At 37.9% G+C, this 17,889-nt stretch overlaps 1 protein-coding gene across 1 annotated transcript in view; it reads left to right on the forward strand.

Moving 5' to 3' along the window:
• FCHSD2 (FCH and double SH3 domains 2) overlaps positions 1-17,889 on the forward strand; it is a 405,576-nt gene that overhangs the window by 145,125 nt on the left and 242,562 nt on the right. Inside the window, exon 4 of the mRNA XM_007940966.1 lies at positions 13,511-13,587. Within this exon, the coding sequence (XP_007939157.1) occupies positions 13,511-13,587 (77 nt within the window). The remainder of the gene's footprint in view (positions 1-13,510; positions 13,588-17,889) is intronic.

The following is a 17,889-nucleotide window of genomic DNA, read 5'->3' on the forward strand; positions in this document are numbered from 1 at the left end:
AAAAAAAAAAAAAAACAGGAAAAAAAAAAGAATTTCAGCTAAGAGGGATACATATTACCTACTAGAAGGTAGACATATTACTTAAATAAAAAGTTTGGATTGTATAGTTTTCCACAATTATTTCACTACATTAAAGAAAAACACATGCATAATTTCACACTTACTCTATTATCATAATTACCTTGGAACCTTAGTTTTTTCTCTTTCAGTAATCTGATCCATAAAGATTATATCCCTTTATCTTAGTTAATGAGAAGTCAGTGTTAAAATTATAGATGTTCACCAAAATGGGTAAGCACTTATTTCCTGAGCCGGCTTGGTGAACCATGCTGGGTTTTTATCACCCTGTTCTTAGAGAATGTATAGATAGCTTTCAGCCCAAAGGTATAGTGATTTGAAACAATATATCAGAATTGAATGGTCAAAAAGTGTTTTAAATTCTGAAAAAAGACATGGATTTGAACTCAGGCATAAGTAAATGGGTGATATTCTACAGATTATGTATCTTTTTAAAATTTTTGTTGCATCTATTACATAAAGGTGGGTGGTAGAAAAATTAATTTAAAAATGAAGCACATATTAAGCACTCACATATTAGCTCTAATGATTTAGTCACACACATTTTGCATCTATCTAGGGAAACTGAGGAAAAATAGCTCTCATCTGCCTGAATGTCTTAGTTGTGTTTTGTTTTTTTCTTCTGGCTTTTCCCCTTTATTTCCAGATAATTAAGAGTCAGGCACATGAAACTATTATTTGCTTGCTGATTTAATACATTCCAGTTTCTGCTCTGAGAAAGAACTGCTTTTACAGCTGTCTTTGAGATCAAACTGGCAGTTTAATCATGCTGATTAATATAAAACTTTTCATAATGTTTTGAAACAATGCAACCAATGTATTTTTCCTCCAATAAAAACTTTTATGTCAGAGTGGCTTCCAAATAAGTATCAACTTACCCTGGCCTTGAAAATAAACTTTAATAAAAAGGTAGAAAAATACTTAGTTACTCAATGTTCTAACTAAGCCAAAATTATAGACATTTTGTTCTAAAAAATCTGTGCTATAATTTGTATTTCAGTTGATAATATTTTAAAATGAACTCTACAATATTCAATTTTTGCCATCCAATAATTTTTATCTTGATTAAAAGATAATTATAACACATGGAAAAATACTGCTTTTCTTATCTTCTAAAAATTTGTAAAGAAGAAAATTCACTAAATTTGTAAAGAAATGAAATGTTTACAGAATTATAATAATCATTTTTTGGGCAAGCAGTCTAGGGAAAATGAATTAAAAATTGTTGAAATAGTAGAGCTAGACTAAGTCAGCAGTGCCTTCTAGTCTGTAGAGCCTTTTCTTTCTTTTATTGTGGCAAAATATATATAGATAGATAGATAGATATAGATATATATAAGCTCTGGTAGCATAGTGCCTAAGGCACTTGACTGCTAATCAGAAGGCTGGCAGTTCAAACCTGCCAGCCACTCCTTGGAAGGAAGGTTGGGCAATCTCTTTCCATAGCGATAGCACCTTGGTAACCCAAGAAGGGGTTGCTATGAGTCAGGTCTGACTCGACGGCACACAACAACAACAATAAATATATATAGCAGGAACTTTGACAGTTTGACAGTTTTTACATATACAGTTCAGTGATACAGATTACATTCAACATGGATTTTCTCTTTTTTAAAGTCTGTCTATAAACCATTTTAGGAACAAGTGAATGAACTCTGTAGAGAAAATAAGACTTTCTAAAAGGAGCTCTGGTAGCATAGTGGCTAAAAGCACTTGACTGCTAACCAGAAGGCTGGCGGTTCAAACCCACCAGCCACTCCTTGGAAGGAATGTTGGGCAATCCTACTTCCGTAGTGATACTGCCTCGGAAACCCAAGGAGGGGTCGCTATGAGTCGGGGCCGACTCGACGGCACATAACAACAACAACAACACAGGGGAATAAAAGATTGAAGTGAAATTGAAAATAAATAAGTGACATTTAATATTTAACATTAGATAGATTTGGCCTTCTTCCTCCTATACGAAAAGGTGTATTTTACTAAATAAACAACCAAGCTATGTACTCATATTGGCAACAAATATCCAAAACTGGATATTCAGCATATCCTTGCTAAGTTCAACAGAATTTATGCACATATTTCTGTTATGAAATTGTCATAATAATAGTAACATTCAGTGGAGAACTAAGTATATTTTGGACAAATGAACTTCTGTCTCTTATTTATGTCTAAGGCAATATTTTAAGTTTCACAGAAGCAGAGTAAATAAGCTAAAGATACCACCTTAGGTACCATTAGAACTGTAACTTTCCAAGGAAACACATTTTTAAATGTGGTTTTGTAATTCTATTTTAAGCACTGTGATAATAGTGCTGCTTTTTACTCTGAAGTAAGTAAGAGAAAAACATTGAAGATTCTTCTTTTAAAAAAAAAAAAAAAATTAAGAAATTAGTAGAAAACCACTAGGAGAGTACAGATCTCCTGGGCACTAAAGAAAACTGCACTATGTAACTGTAAAGAACGAGTTGGATGCTTGCAATCCAATTTTTCTTCAACCTGTCTTCCACATTTCTACTGTTTTACATCACCAGTTTTTTTCACCCAAGTTATGCCAGACTCTGGATTATTCTTTTTTGCAGTTGGTCAAATCCCTGTTCACCTTTTCAGACCCAGTTGTAGTATACCTGATTTTGGTATACATTTTTCTGGCATCTCTCACTTTGGAGAGATATAGTGGCTTCTCCTCTGTTTTTATACTTCTATTAAGCCTAGTATTGCCTCTGTTACAACCCAACAACCGTTTCTTCAATTTATCAGCCATTTTTTGGGTGCTTCCTGAGGAACTGAGGATACGCAGATTATGTACTTGTCCTCCAGGAGTTCAGGCTGTCTGATTATAGGAACAGATATGTAAAGATGAATATAAAAACATACACATGTAAGTGCAATATTTTGAAATCCAGTAAGTTCATTTTTCAAAAAAGGGGCTTCTACTTGCCATCAAGTCGATTCTGACTCATGGTGACCCCATGTGTGGCACAATAGAACTTGTGCTCCATAGGGTTTCATTGACTGTTGTTTCTAAAGTAGAAACACCAGACCCTTCTTCTAAGGTGTCTGTGGGTGGTTTGTTTGTTGTTTTTTTGCCGTCGAGTCTGACCCAACTCATAGCGACCCCTCCTTGGGTTTCCGAGGCAGTATCACTACGGAAGTAGATTGCCCCATCTTCCTTCCGAGGAGTGGCTGAAACCTCTAATATTTAAGTTAGCAGTTGAGCAGGCTAGCCTTTTAAACCACCAAGATAGTCTTAACAGAAGGGCTAAGACAAACTTGGTTCTGAATCCTGTTAGACTCAGTTCCTCCCTTTCATGATAATTATTTTGTAGTATTTGCTTTATTATTCTGAAATGAAATTTATATATAGTACCTGTGCGCTAATTAAAAACACACACAATATAATGCCCTAACGAGCTCTGGTAGCATAGTGGCTAAAAGCACTTGACTGCTAACCAGACGGCTGGCGGTTCAAACCCACCAGCCACTCCTCGGAAGGAAGGTTGGGCAATCCTACTTCCGTAGTGATACTGCCTCGGAAACCCAAGGAGGGGTCGCTATGAGTCAGGGCTGACTCGACGGCACATAACAACAACAACAACAACAACATTTCTCTGTATGCTGGGGCAAGAAATGATGCAGATACAGAATAACCTGTGCCTAAGACTTGGAACACACTTCTGCTCAGCTTTTTGTGGTGAATGGGCTAAAGGTTAAGCCATCAGTCCATTTCCCAGTGTCTACTCAATAGTGGCTTTCTTTGTGTTGCTTCACTTGTTGTAGCAATAGAGCAAGTGTTATTGAGAGGTAAACAAAGAAGGTCTTACATCAGACACTGATGGCTTTTTCTGAAGTTGGAATAGGATGTTATTGGATGTTCCAAGAATATATTTATAGTACATCTGGAAGCTACTAATCTAGAATGAACAGAATTGGAAATCAAATCAACATTATACATCAGTGATGGTCAAGTAAATATAAATAAATATTATACATCTAGTGAGTGAATTTTAGGGAGTAATGCTGGAGACCTTTTTTTAAAGTAACATTTTCTGAAAATTGCAAACTGTACTTTTATTCAGCAAATTTATTTTGGTGGAATTTCTTTATAAATTTTATTCATTTATTTTTACTCATTAGATGTAGCTTTAAACATAAAAGAGAAACTGGTTAATTTAAGAATAGAATGCTTTCAGAGGCACAAAATGTTATTTAGGATCTTTCCTGTAATGATCAGGGAATTATTTCGTGAGCATCCATGAAGATTAGATCTTGAACAGCTGCATGGAACACTTAGAAGTCATGATTCCTGCCTCTGTGAACTAACTTGAATAAAGTCTTTCATCTGAAGATTTCACTGTTTGTCTATTTCATGAATCCCTCATCTCTTCTCTCAGGAGCTCATTCAGTTTAATACAGTTCTACTTTGTTGTTTGAGCTCTAGAAATTGCTATCGTAACTTATAATACACAGAAAAGGTTACGGAATTTCTGATTTTTTTAAAGAATTACATAAAAACCCTTGAAAATAATGTCTTTTGAAAAGATTTAGAATGAAAACTTGGGATTCTAGTTCAAACTTAACTGGTTATGAAGTGTATAATCTTAAATTGGTTATGTATCATTTTAGTGTCCAGTTTCTGTGAATGTAGAGTGCTGTCTTTCTGTCTTCTGTCTTAGTCCTACTCATCATCTGAGGCTCATATTATAACCCATGCTTTGTGTGAAATATTCTACAATCACTTTATTAGTGATCAAGCTAAAAAAGTCACTGTCATATCATTTAAATATAATTTGTTAAGAAATATCTGATCATCAGGAGGAAAAAGACATAGAGAAGTATGTGGGAAGTACAGACAACAAAGATGAACCCTTTTGCACATATATTACAGCGTGGTCAGTACAGGCAAACACGGGTATATGGATGGATAGATGGGTGGACAGGCTGAAATATTAGATATGTCTATAAAGTGGGGAGTGCACCCAAGAACATGTATAGGGTTGGCAGACAGTGGTCCTATAACTTTATGTGTATGATCTGAATTCCCAGGTGTATAATGGAGCTGACAAGGGGCAAGGTTGTAGTTACTGCTTGGTCACAGCCAGCTACCCAGAGGGACCGAGTAGTTGAACCTGGGGCTTGGGACCATAGTCGCAGAGGACATCAAGCTCAATTGGCATAACATACTACACAAAACATTGTTCCACCTCCTACTGTGGCAAGTAGCGACTGGGATTTAAAAGCTTGCAAGCTGCCACCTAGATGCAATAATGGGTCTCTCCTCGTCCAGAGCCAAAAAGAATGAAGAAAACCAAAATTCATGGAAACGATTAGTCCTAGCGACTGGTACACCATCTAATCTGCAGCCTATACGACTATGATACCAGAAGAACTAGATGGTGCCCGGCTACTACTGTCAACCACTTGGAAGAGGATCTTTATAGGAGATCCTGGATAGATAGGGAGAGCAATGTGGAACAAAATTCAAAATCATTTGGAAAAAAAAAAGAAAGAAAAGGGGGGGGGGACCAGATTTGCTGGCCAGATAGAGCCTGGTGGAACCACTGAGACTATGGCCCCTAGCTGCCCTTCAGGTCTGGAATTGAACCCACACCTGCGTTTTCCAGCCAAACAAAAGACAGGCATATGAGTTGAGCATTTACCTGAGGTAGATACACTCCTTGGAGAGAACAAGCGTGGGAGAAAGAAGGGCTGCTTATGCACAAGGAGACAGCTCAGGGGGCAGGATCCCATGGAAGGATGGACACAGGGAAGAGGTAACTATCGGGAGGAAGTAGGAGGGGAGATGTTGCATTGTGGTAAATTGTGGTCAATGTCATGAGACAAAGTGTATGTGAACTGCTGTATGGAAGGTGTATTTGCTCTGTAAATTTTCACTCAAATCACAATAAAAAGGAAAAAAAAATAAATATCTGATCATCAAAAGATAATGATTTTCCTCATCTGAGTACTTATGTTACATTTTGCCACTTACTTGGCAGTTACCCATGTGAGCTCCTATTTTATATACATACTCTACAGATTGTGAGGTCTCTGAATTCCATGATCTTGACTTGTTTGAGCCTTGTAAAACTTAATGTGTGGGTACCTTATAAACTTCTCCTAATTTTTTTTTTTTCACTGCTTTGGAATATCCACATGCATATTCTCATCCAGTAGTGTGAATGACAAAAAATTAACTGTGATTTTACTAAACCATGGAAGCTTTGGTCATAATCTTAGAAGTCTGGTATAGTCTTTCTCTTTGAGAATATGAAAATTAGGAACCAGAGTTATTTTTATGCAAAGATTGCTATCTCAGAATAGCAAAATGATACAGGGTATTATAAATTAGAAACACAATAATGTAGGTGTAATTTTTTTCATTCAATCAGTGAATATTATTGATAGTAGCTAAATGCTAGGGATATAGTGATTAAAAAAGAAAGAAAAAAGTTCAAGCTCCCTACCTAATGGAGCCTATGGTCAGTAACCAGATAAAACAATTTGAATCAGACAGTAACAATATAATAAAGATTATGAGCATGGTGTGAGAGAGAATAACTATGGAGGGTGAGTGATTAGAAAAGGCTTCCCTGGATGTTAGCGATAAAAAAAAAAAAAGAAAAGGCTTCCCTGAGAATGATACAAACGAAGACTTAAAGGATGAGGAAGTGCCTAAGTTGTGGTCTCTAAATACGCTTTCTTTCTAAAAGGAATGAGTATTCCTTGGGAGAAATAGCTTATCACAGGTCTGAGACAGCTGTAAAAAAAAACAACTACCAAAAGTCTATTGTGATCATAATGCAGGAGCCAACTTGAAGGAATTCCCACAGACCACTATTGTGACGAATATAACATCAAAAGAATAATACCAAACCCAAACCAAACTCACTGCTGTTGAATCAGATCCAACTCACAGCAACCCTTCCTTGGATTTCCGAGGTGGTATCATTACTTGCACAACCTTCCTTTCGAGGAATGGCTAGTGGATTTGAACCGCCAGCCTTCTGGTTAGCAGTCAAATGCCTTAGGCACTACACCACCAGAGCTCCTCCAAAGAATAGTGTGTGTGATTAATTGAAATACATCAATTATTTAAAATCTATGCGTTCATAATGTGACTTAAAAAAATTCCTCCTTGTTCACTTTTGGACCAGTAAAGAAAACTGTACAGTAAAGGTAATGAATAAAATATATATCCTGATTTTCCTCAAAGAATTGTAACTCAGGGTAACCAAATACTTCAGTAAAGATAGATTTTTATAGAAGAATTCCTGCTAATAAGTGCACCACTCCTCTGTCAGTTTGTCTTACTGTGGTGGCTTGCCTATTGCTTTGAGGCTGGAGGCCATACCGCCAGTATTTCAAATTCCAGCAGAACCACCTGTGGTGGACAGGTTTCAGCAGAGCTTCCAGATGAAGACAGATTGGGAAAAAGGAAGGGGTGATCCACTTCTCAAAGACGAGGCCAGTGAAAATTTTAATAATAGCAGTGAAACACCGATCTATTAATAGAAAACTTTGTACATAGCCCTGAAACATTGTCTGACACAGTGCCAGAAGATGAGCCCCTCAGGTCGGATGACACTCAAAATATGACTGAGGAAGAGCTGCCTTCTCAAAGTAGCAGTTGTTGTTAGATGCCAGAGTCAGCTCCAACTCATAGCGACCCTGTGTACATCAGAACGAAGCACACACAGTCCGCCAGCTTCACAATACTTGCTATTACCTGAGCCCATCGTTGCAGCCACTGTGTCAATCCATCTCGCCTGAGGGTCTCTTCCTTTTTCGCTGATCCTCCACTTTACCAAGCATGATATCCTTCTCCAGGGACTGGTCCCTTCTGACAACATGACCAAAATATTTGAAAAGAAGTCTGGCCATTCTTGTTTCCAAGGAGCATTCTGGCTACACTTCTTCCAAGACAGACCTGTTTGTTCTTCTGGCAATCCATGGTACTTTCAGTATTCTTTGCCAACAGCACAGCTCAAAAGCATCAACTCTTCTTCAGTCTTCTTATTCATTGTCCAGCTTTCACATGCATATGAGGCAATTGAAAACACCATGCCTTGGGTTAGGTGCACCTTAGTCTTCAAAGTGACATCTTTGTTCTTCAGCACTTTAAAGAGGTGTTTTGCAGCCCAGTGCAATTCGCCATCTGTTCTCTTGACTTCTGCTTCCATTGGTGTTGATTGTGGAACCAAGCAATATGAAATCATTGACAACTTCAATCTTTTCTCCATTTATTGTGATGCTGCTTATTGGCCCAGTTGTGAGGATTTTCGTTTTCTTTATGTTGAGGTGTAATCCATACTTCAGACTGTAGTCTTTAATTTTCATCAATAAGTCCTTCAGGTCATCTTCACTTTCAGCAAGCAAGGTTCTGTCATCTGCATATAACAACAACAACAACAAAAAAAAAAATCCAAACTCACTGTTGTTGAGTCCTTTCTAAGTCATAGTGACCCCTCCTCGGGTTTCCGAGGCGGTATCTCTACGGAAGTAGATTGCCCAGTCTTCCCTCTGGGGAGTGGGTGGTGGGTTTGAACCCTCAGACTTCTGGTTAGCAGTCAGATGCCTTAAGCACTGCGGCACCAGAACTCCCATCTGCATATGGCAGGTCATTAACGAGTCTTCCTCAAATCCTCATGCCGTCCACATTCTTCTTCATATAGTCCAGTTTCTTGGATTATTTGCTCAGGATACAGATTGACAAAGTATGGTGAAAGGATACAACCCTGATGCACTCCCTTCCTGATTTTAAAACATGTAATATCCCCTATTTGAACGACAGCCTCCTAGTCCATGTATAGGTTCCTCGTGAGCACAATTAAGTGTTCTGGAATTCCCATTCTTCTCAGTGTTAGCCATAATTTGTCAGGATCCATACAATCAAGTGCTTTTGTGTACTCAATAAAACAAAAGTAAACATCTTTCTGGTATTCTTTGCTTTCAACCAAGATCAATCTGGTATCTGCAGTAATATCCTTTGTTCCACGTCCTCCTCTGAATCCAGCTTGCATTTCAGGAAGTTCTCTGTCAATACACTGCTGCAATCATCTTTGAATTATCTTCGGTAAGATTTTAGTTGTGTGCGATATTATGATATTGTTCGGTTATTTCCACATTCTATGGGATCAGCTTTCTTTCAGATGAAGTGTGGGATGACATCAAGCATGTCATCCATGAAGAAAGCAAAAGGTCATTAAAAAGACAGGAAAGGAAGAAAAGGCCACAATGGATGTCAGAAGAGATTGTGAAACTTGATCTTGAATGGAAAATAGCTAAAGCAAATGAAAGAAATTACAAGATAAAAGAGCTGAACAGAGGATTTCAAAGAGCAGCTCTAGAAGAGAGAGTCAATTACTATGATTAAATGTGCAAAGATCTGGAGTTAGAAAACCAAAAGAGAAGCACACACTCCACATTTCTTCTGCTAAAAGAACTAAGGAAAAAATCCAAGCCTCAAGTTGCAATATTGAAAGATTCTATGGGTAAAATATTGACTGATGCTGGAAACATCACGAGAAGATAAAAGGAATACACAGAGTCACTGTACCAAAAAACAATTTGTTGATGTTCACTCATTTCAGGATGTGGCCTATGATCAAGGACCAGTGGTTTTGAAGGAAGAAGTCAAAGCTGCACTGAAGGAATTGGCAAAAAAAAAAAAAAAAAAAAACAGGGCTCCAGGAATTGACAGAATACCATTGAGGTATTTCAACAAATGGGTGCTGTGCTGGAGGCACTTATTTGTCTATGCTAAGTAATTTGGAAGACAGCTACCTGGCCAACTGACTGGAAGTGATCCATATTTTTACCCATTCCAAAGAAAGGTGATCCCATAGAATGTGGAATTATCAAACGATATGATTAATATCATACACAAATTAAATCTTCCTGAAGATAATTTAAAAACCTCAGAGTTGAGTCAACCTTAATGACAAGGATGGCGTAAAGCTTGTAGGACCTTCATTTGCTGATGAGGCATGACTTAAAATGGGAAGAAACAGCTGCAAACATCCATTAATAATTGGAACATGGAGTAGATGAAGTATAAATCTAGGAAACTGGACATTGTAAAAAATGAAATGGAATGCATAAAGATCAATATCCTAGGCATTAGTGAGCTGAAATGGATTGGTATTTGCCATTTTGAATCAGACAGTCGTATGGGCTGCTATGCTGGCAATGACAAATTGAAGAGAAATGTTGTCACATTTGTTGTCACAATGAATGTTTCAAGATCTATCCTGCAGTTAAGTGCTGTCAGTGATAGGTTATAATAATAATGGTAAGACCAATTAATATTGTTGTTACTCAAATTTATGCACCAACCACCAAAGCAAAAGATGAAGAAATTGAAGTTTTTTAACAACTTATGCAGTCTGAAATTGACCAAACGTGCAATCAGGATGTATTGGTGATTATTGATGATAGGATTCAAAAGTTGGAAACAAAGAAGAATCTTGATAGTTGGAAAATAAGATCTTGGTGATTGAAATGACACCAGAGATCACATGATAGAATTTTGCAAGACCAACAACTTATTCATTACAGATACCTTTTATTCCGGCAATATAAACGGTGGCTATATGTGTGGACCTCACCAGATGTAATAAACAGGAATCAGATTGACTACATCAGGGTAAAGAAGCAATGGAGAAACTCATTATCTTCAGCCAAAACTGAACTGGTTCTGGAACAGACCAGTTGCTCATGTGCAAATTGAAACTGAAGCTGAAGAAAATTAAAGCAAGTCCACGAGAGCAAAAATATGACCTTGATTATATCCCACTTGAATTTAGAGACCATCTGAAGGTAGATTTGATGCATTGAACACCAGTGACCAAAAACCAGATGAGTTGTGGGATTTTATCAAGAACATTATACATGAAGAAGACAATAGGTCGTTAAAAGGACAGGAAAGGAAGAAAAGACCAAAATGGATGTCAGAATAGACTCTGAAACTTGCTGTTGAATGGAGAGTAGCTAAAGCAAATAGAAGAAATGACAAGATAAGAGGGTTGAACAGAAGATTTCAAAGAGCAGCTCAAGAAGACAAAGTTAATTATTATAATGAAACATGCAAAGACCTGGAGTTAGAAAACCAAAAGGGAATAACACACTAGGTATTTCTCAAGCTGAAAGAACCCAAGAGAAAATTCAAGCCTCAAGTTGCAATATTGAAGGATTACATGGACAAAATATTGAATGATGCTGGAAGCATCAAAAGAAGATGGAAGGAATACAGAGAGTCACTGTGCAAAAAGAATTGGTCAACATTCACCCATTTCAAGATGGAGCATATGATAAATGCAGAAGGAATGACAAAGCTATTAACATTTTTTCAACCCTTAATGGAATACAAGGGAGCTCTGGTAGCATAGTGGCTAAAGGCACTTGACTGCTAACCAGAAGGCTGGTGGTTCAAACCCACCAGCCACTCCTCGGAAGGAAGATGAGGCAGTCTACTTCCGTAGTGATACTGCTTTGGAAACCCAAGGAGGGGTCGCTATGAGTCGGGTCCGACTCAATGGCACATAACAACAACAACAACAATGGAATACAACATCTGGGTAATGAAGAGTGAAGCTTTTCACGTTTTCCTATATATACTCTTGAAATTTTGTGTTTTTGTTAGGTGTGGTTGAGTTGATTTCAACTTGTAGTGACCCTATGTACAACAGAATGAAACACTGTGCAGTCCTTTGCCATCCTTACATCGTTGCCATGCTTGAGCCCATTGTCACAACCACTATTTTATTGAGGTGGTCCATTTTATTGGGGGTCTTTCCCTTTTTCACTAACCTGCTACTTATCATATCTTTCTGGAGGGACTGATCCCTTCTGACAACATGACCAAAGTATGAGAGACAATGTCTGGCAATTCTTGCTTCTAAGGAGCATTCCAGCTGTACTTCTTCCAAGACAAATTTGTTCATTCTTCTAGCAGTGCATGGTGCTTTCAGTATTTTATTTAATTTATTTTTTACCAACACCACAATTCAAATGGATTGATTCTTTGGCAGTTTTCCTTACTCATTGTCCAGCTCTCACATACATATGAGGCTACTGAAAATACCATGGCTTGAGTCAGGCACACCTTAGTCTAAAAATGGTATCTTTTCTTTTTAACACTTTCTAGAGGTCTTTTGCAGCAGGGTTGCTCAATGTATGTGGTATAGTAAATTACTTTGTGTGGCTTTTCTACCCATAAGTCTTTGTAAACTCCAAGGTGGAATTTGCTATGAGCAACTGAGGAGCTCCTGATTGCTGAAGGTGTCCACCTGGAGTATTTCTGTTGGGAGTGGCACAACACAATGTTCTGGGAGGTGCCCACTCTCTCTCTCAGGTGCTTAGAGTTCTGATGCCATAATTGGATAGTTTGACCACCCTGCAGGCTCTAAAGGAGACCTCCTGGAGGTGGAACTCTCTCAGACTGCTGGTTGAGGAAGACTTGCTGCTGAAAGAGATATGGGCTCCTGAGACACACATTGCTGGGAAAGAGACGCAAGAGACACGCATCCCGGAAAGAGACTGTGAGAGGCTCTTGGCTGAGGGACGGTGGGCTGGGAGAGAGACTGAGCGTTCTTCCTGAATTTGAGTTGTAGACTGGTGCTTCCCTAATAAACCCTGTAATCTGTGAGTTCTGTGTGGCCACTGCAGTGAATTATCGAACCCAGGAGAGAGGTGGTGGGTGCTTTGGGAGGAACGGTTGGTGAAAGGGCTGGAGGGAGGCAGTATGTTTGGCCTTGCAGTAATAGGCCTTGGGTTACTGCTGTCTTCCTCTTGTGAGATTAGAGGAGGTCAGAACATGTGGCCTCCTTGCCTTTTTTGCAATGTATGTTGTTTGATTTCTTGACTGCTGCTTCCATAAGTGTTGATTGTGGATCCTAGTAAAATGAAATCCTCAACAACTTCAGTCTGTTCTCCATTTATCATGATGTTGCATGGAATAGCACTGAGATTTATTCATTAATTTTGAAAACCAGTATATATCTGTCTGCTCCAAGATGAATGTATGTTTTTCTTTTCCTGATGTATGAGAAGCTGCTGGAATTTTATAAAACGTGCAAAAGCAGAGGAATGGTGGGAAACTGAGATGTCAAGTTCTATGGAAGTAGACATGAACTGTGTTCCCTGTGACATACCAGAGGAACTTTGTTTTTATGTGGGTCGAATAATTTGTAGAAGTGAGAAACAAATGAATTAAGTTTCAACTTTCTCATCTTTATATTCACTCTTTCCCTAAAATGGAGATGAGATAATGAAAGAAGGTTGTAGGATTCTGCCATTTTTATTGATTCTTTATATCTGAACCAAATGTAAGTTTGGAAAGATAGAATTTATGTGTTAAGTATTTTAAGGAAAAGGCCTCTTATATTATACCATAATATTTATTGTAGAATGTTTCTTTTCTTTTTTTAAACAGGGTATCCAGAAGTTGACTAGTCAATATCTGAAGAGAGATTGGCTTGGAATAAAAGCTGATGATCGGAATGATTACAGGTAACTTAATAAGTAGTACTTGCCCATTTTCTTTAAAAAGACTTCCACTCAGAGCCATATCACAGATAACATAGATACCAGTATTTTTAAAAATTCTTTACTCTGCTGTTTTTGGACATAATTTCAAAATTATAAATTTTTAAAATAATATTCTACAACACATGATGTTGTTGTTGTTGTTGTTGTTGTTGTTGTTATGTGCTGTCGACTCGGACCCAACTCATAGTGACCCCTCCTTGGGTTTTTGAGGCAGTATCACTACAGAAGTAGATTGCTATATTTTCCTTCCGAGGAGTGGCTCGTGGGTTTGAACCACCAGACTTCTAGTTAGCAGTCAAGTGCCTTAGGCACTATGCTATCAGAGCTCCTACAACACATGTAATTAATCTATATAAGATAGATCATTTTCACATGTCTTAAGCCAAGATTATATTTTGGTTAACTAAAAAGAAATTTAAAGAAAGTACATGACAATCAAACACAAATTCTTTCCTCAGTGTTCTATTAATGAAACGTATTATTTTGATAACAATGAAACAAGATTATAGTGTTGCACCAAGATCGTTGGCTCTTTTTTTTTTTTTTTTTTTTAACTTTCATTTGTCATTTGGTGAAAGTTTACAGAGGAAATTAGTTTTACATTCAGCAATTCATAAAAATTTTGTTTTGTGACATTGATTGCAATCCCCACAATGTAACACTTCCCACTTTCTCCTTGTGTTTACAGTTTCCATTCATCCTTCTTTCAACTATGCCTTCTTGCCATCTGAGCTCTGTCCCTGGGCAAATGCTGCCCTTTTGATCTTGTATGATTGATCATTGATTCTTTACTTCTAAAACGGATTTTAAATTTGGAAACATGGGGTTTTGTGAACATAGGATAAAATAGTTTCTAATTAATATATTTTAAGGGAAAGAGCTTCCTTTATATCACAGTACGTCTTTTATAGATAGATATGGGAAAAAAAAATTTTATTGTGATTTTGGTGAAAGTTTACAGAGCCAATTCGCTTTCCATACAGCAGCTCACATATATGTCTCGTGACATTGATTGCAATTTCCCACAGTGCAACAGCTCCCCTCCCACTTCCTCCCCATAGTTACCTCTCCCCTGTGTCCTTCCCTCCCATGCATTCCTGCCCCCTGAGCTGTCTCCCTGTGCATACACAGCCCTTGTATTCTCCCATGATTGATCTCTGCGAGATGTGTATCTACCTAATGTAAATATTCAGCTCATATGCCCATCTTTTGTTTGACTGGAAGCCACGGGAGTGGGTTCAGTTTCACACCTGAATGGCAGCTAGGGGCCATAGTCTCAGGAGTTCTACTAGGCTCTATCAGACCAGCAAACCTGGTCTTTTTTTTTTTCTTTTTTTTTCCCTTGAATTAATGATTTTGAGTTTTGTTCCACATTGTTCTTCCATTCTGTCCAGGATCTCCTACACAGATTCCCCTCCAAGTGATTGACAGTGGTAGCTGGGCACCATCCAGTTTTTCTGGTCTCATAGTCGTATAGGCTGAGGATCGCATGGTGTACCAGTCGCTTGGACTAACTGTTTCCATGCGCCTTTCATTTTCTTCATTCTTCTTTGCTCTGGATGAGGAGAGATCCATCATTGCATCTTGATTGCCGCTTGCAAGCTTTTAAGACCCCAGTCGCTACTTACCAAAGTAGGATGTGGAACAATGTTTTTATGTTGTATTTTATGCTAGTTGAGCTTGATGTTCCCTGCACCTATGGTCCCGAGCCCACAGGTCCAACTATTTGGTCCCTGTGGGTAGCTGGCTGTGGACAAGAAGTGACTACAACCTTGTCCCTTGTCAGTTCTACTATATACCTGGAAATTCTTACAGAACATACAAATACACTTGTAGAAACATTGCCAGACCTATACATGGTCTTGGGCACAATCCCCCATGCATAAACATACCTAATAGTTCAGCTTGTCCACCCATCTCTCCAGCCGTATATCAGTGTTTGCCTTCACTGACAATGCAGTACTGTTTGTTGTCTGTACCTCCCATGCACTTTTCTGTCTTCCTCTTCCTCAGTGCCACTGTCTTGATCACTCACATTTGGTACATTGCCCTTCTCTTCACCCAAATCAATACTTGTCTCTTCCTATTTAACTGTGTTCTCTCCCCTCCGTGGTAACCAAGAAAATTTCTTTACATATATAACTCTTTCTTGACTTTTTACAAGTATGGACTAATACAATTTGTCCTTCTGTGACTGACTTATTTCACTCAGCATGATGTCCTCCAAGTTCATCCATGTTATGCGGTGTTTTGTTGATTCTGTGTTATTCTTTAGGGTTGCAGTATTGCATTGTGTATGTGTACCATAGTTTGGCTATCCATTCTTCAGTTGATGGACACCTAGGTTGTTTCCATCTTTTGGCTATTGTAAATAATGCTGCAATGAACATAGATGTGCATATATCTGTTTTTGTCCTGGCTCTCACTTCTTTAGGATATATACCTAGTAATGGGATTGCTGGGTCAAATGGTATTTCTAATTCCAACTTTTGAAGGAATCACCATACTGCTTTCCACAGTGGTTGTGTCATTTTACAGTCCTACCACCAGAATATGAGAGTCCCAATCTCTCCGCATCCTTGCCAGCATTTGTTATTTTCTGTCTTGTTGAACTTTGCTACTAGTGCTGGGGCAAGATGGTATCTCATTGTTGTTTTGATTGCATTTCTATAATGGCTAATGATCATGAGTATTTCTTCATATGTTTGTTGGCCACCCAAATATCCTATTTGGTGAAGTGTTTATTCATGTCTTCTGCCCATTTTTTAATTGGATTATTTGTTTTTTTGTTGTTGAGGTGTTGGAGTTTTCTATAAATTCTAGAGACAAGTCCCTTGTCAGATATGTCATTGCCAAATATTTTTTCCCAATCTGTAAGTTCTCTTTTGATTCTTTTGGACAAGGTTTTGGAAGCATATAAAAATTTAGTTTTTAGAAGGTCCCATTCATATAGTTTCTCTTCTGCTGTTTGTGCATTTTGGGTTATGCTTGATAGTCTATTTATGCCATATATTATGGCCCCTAAATTTGCCCCTAGTTTTTCCTTGAGGAACTTTATAGTTTTAGGTTTCACATTTAAGCCTTTGATCCATCTGGAGTTCGTTTTTGTGTATGGTGTGAAGTACAATCTTGTTTCATTTTTCTGCAAATGAATATCCAATTTTGCCAGCACCCTTTGTTAAACGGACAATCTCTTCCCCATTTAATGGATTTTGGCCCTTTGACAAAGGTCAGCTGACCATAGGCCGATGGATCTACTTCTGAGTTCTCAGTTCTATTCTGTTGGTCTATATGTCTGTCATTGTACCAATACCAGGCAGTTTTGACTACTTTGGCTATATAGTAGATTTTGAGATCCAGGAGTGTGAGACCTCCTACTTTGTTCTTCTTCAATAATGCTTTGCTTATCTGAGGTCTCCTTCCTTTCCATATAAAATTAGTGATTGGTTTTTCCATATCCTTAAAGAATGTTGATGGGATCTGGGTTGGGATTGCATTGAATGTATAGATTGCTTTGGGTATAATTGACATTTTCTCAATGTTCAGTCTTCCTATCCACAAGCATGGTATGTACTTCCATAGAACTTTTATGGTTTCTTTAAGTAGTCTTTTGTAGTTTTCTTTGTACAAGTCTTTTGTGTCCCTAGTGAAATTTATTCCCAAGTATTTTAATTTTTTGGTAGCTATTGTAAATGGTATTGATTTCCTTATTTCTTTTTCAGCAGTCTTTTTGCTGGTATAGAGGATTCCAACTGTGTAAAATCTCTCAATTAGTTCCAGTAGGTTTATTGCTGAGTCTCTTGGGTTTTCTAGGTATAGGATCATATCATCAGCAAATAGGGATAGTTTGACTTCTTTCTTACCAGTTTGGATGCCTTTGATTTCTCTTTCTTGCCTTATTGCCCTGGCTAAGACTTCCAGTACAATGGTGATAGAGGGCATCCTTGTCTGGTGCCTGTTCGCAAGAAGAATGGTTTCAGTCACTCTCCATTGAGAATAATGTTGGCTGTTGGTTTTGCGTATAAGCCCTTTATTATGTTCAGGAATGTCCCTTCTATTCCTATTTTGCTGAGAGCTTTTATCAGGAATGGATGTTGGATTTTATCAAATGCCTTTTCTGTATGGATTAATATGATTATGTGGTTCTTTTCCTTTGTTTTATTTATGTGATGGATGACATTCATTGTTTTTCTAATGTTGAACCTTCCTTGTATAGACCTGAGATGAACTCCACTTGGTCATAATGAATTTTTTTTTTTTTTT

The sequence above is a fragment of the Orycteropus afer genome, unplaced genomic scaffold (genome assembly GCF_000298275.1).
Source record: "Orycteropus afer afer isolate SDZICR_OR568_19922 unplaced genomic scaffold, OryAfe1.0 scaffold00074, whole genome shotgun sequence".
NCBI lineage: Eukaryota > Metazoa > Chordata > Mammalia > Tubulidentata > Orycteropodidae > Orycteropus > Orycteropus afer.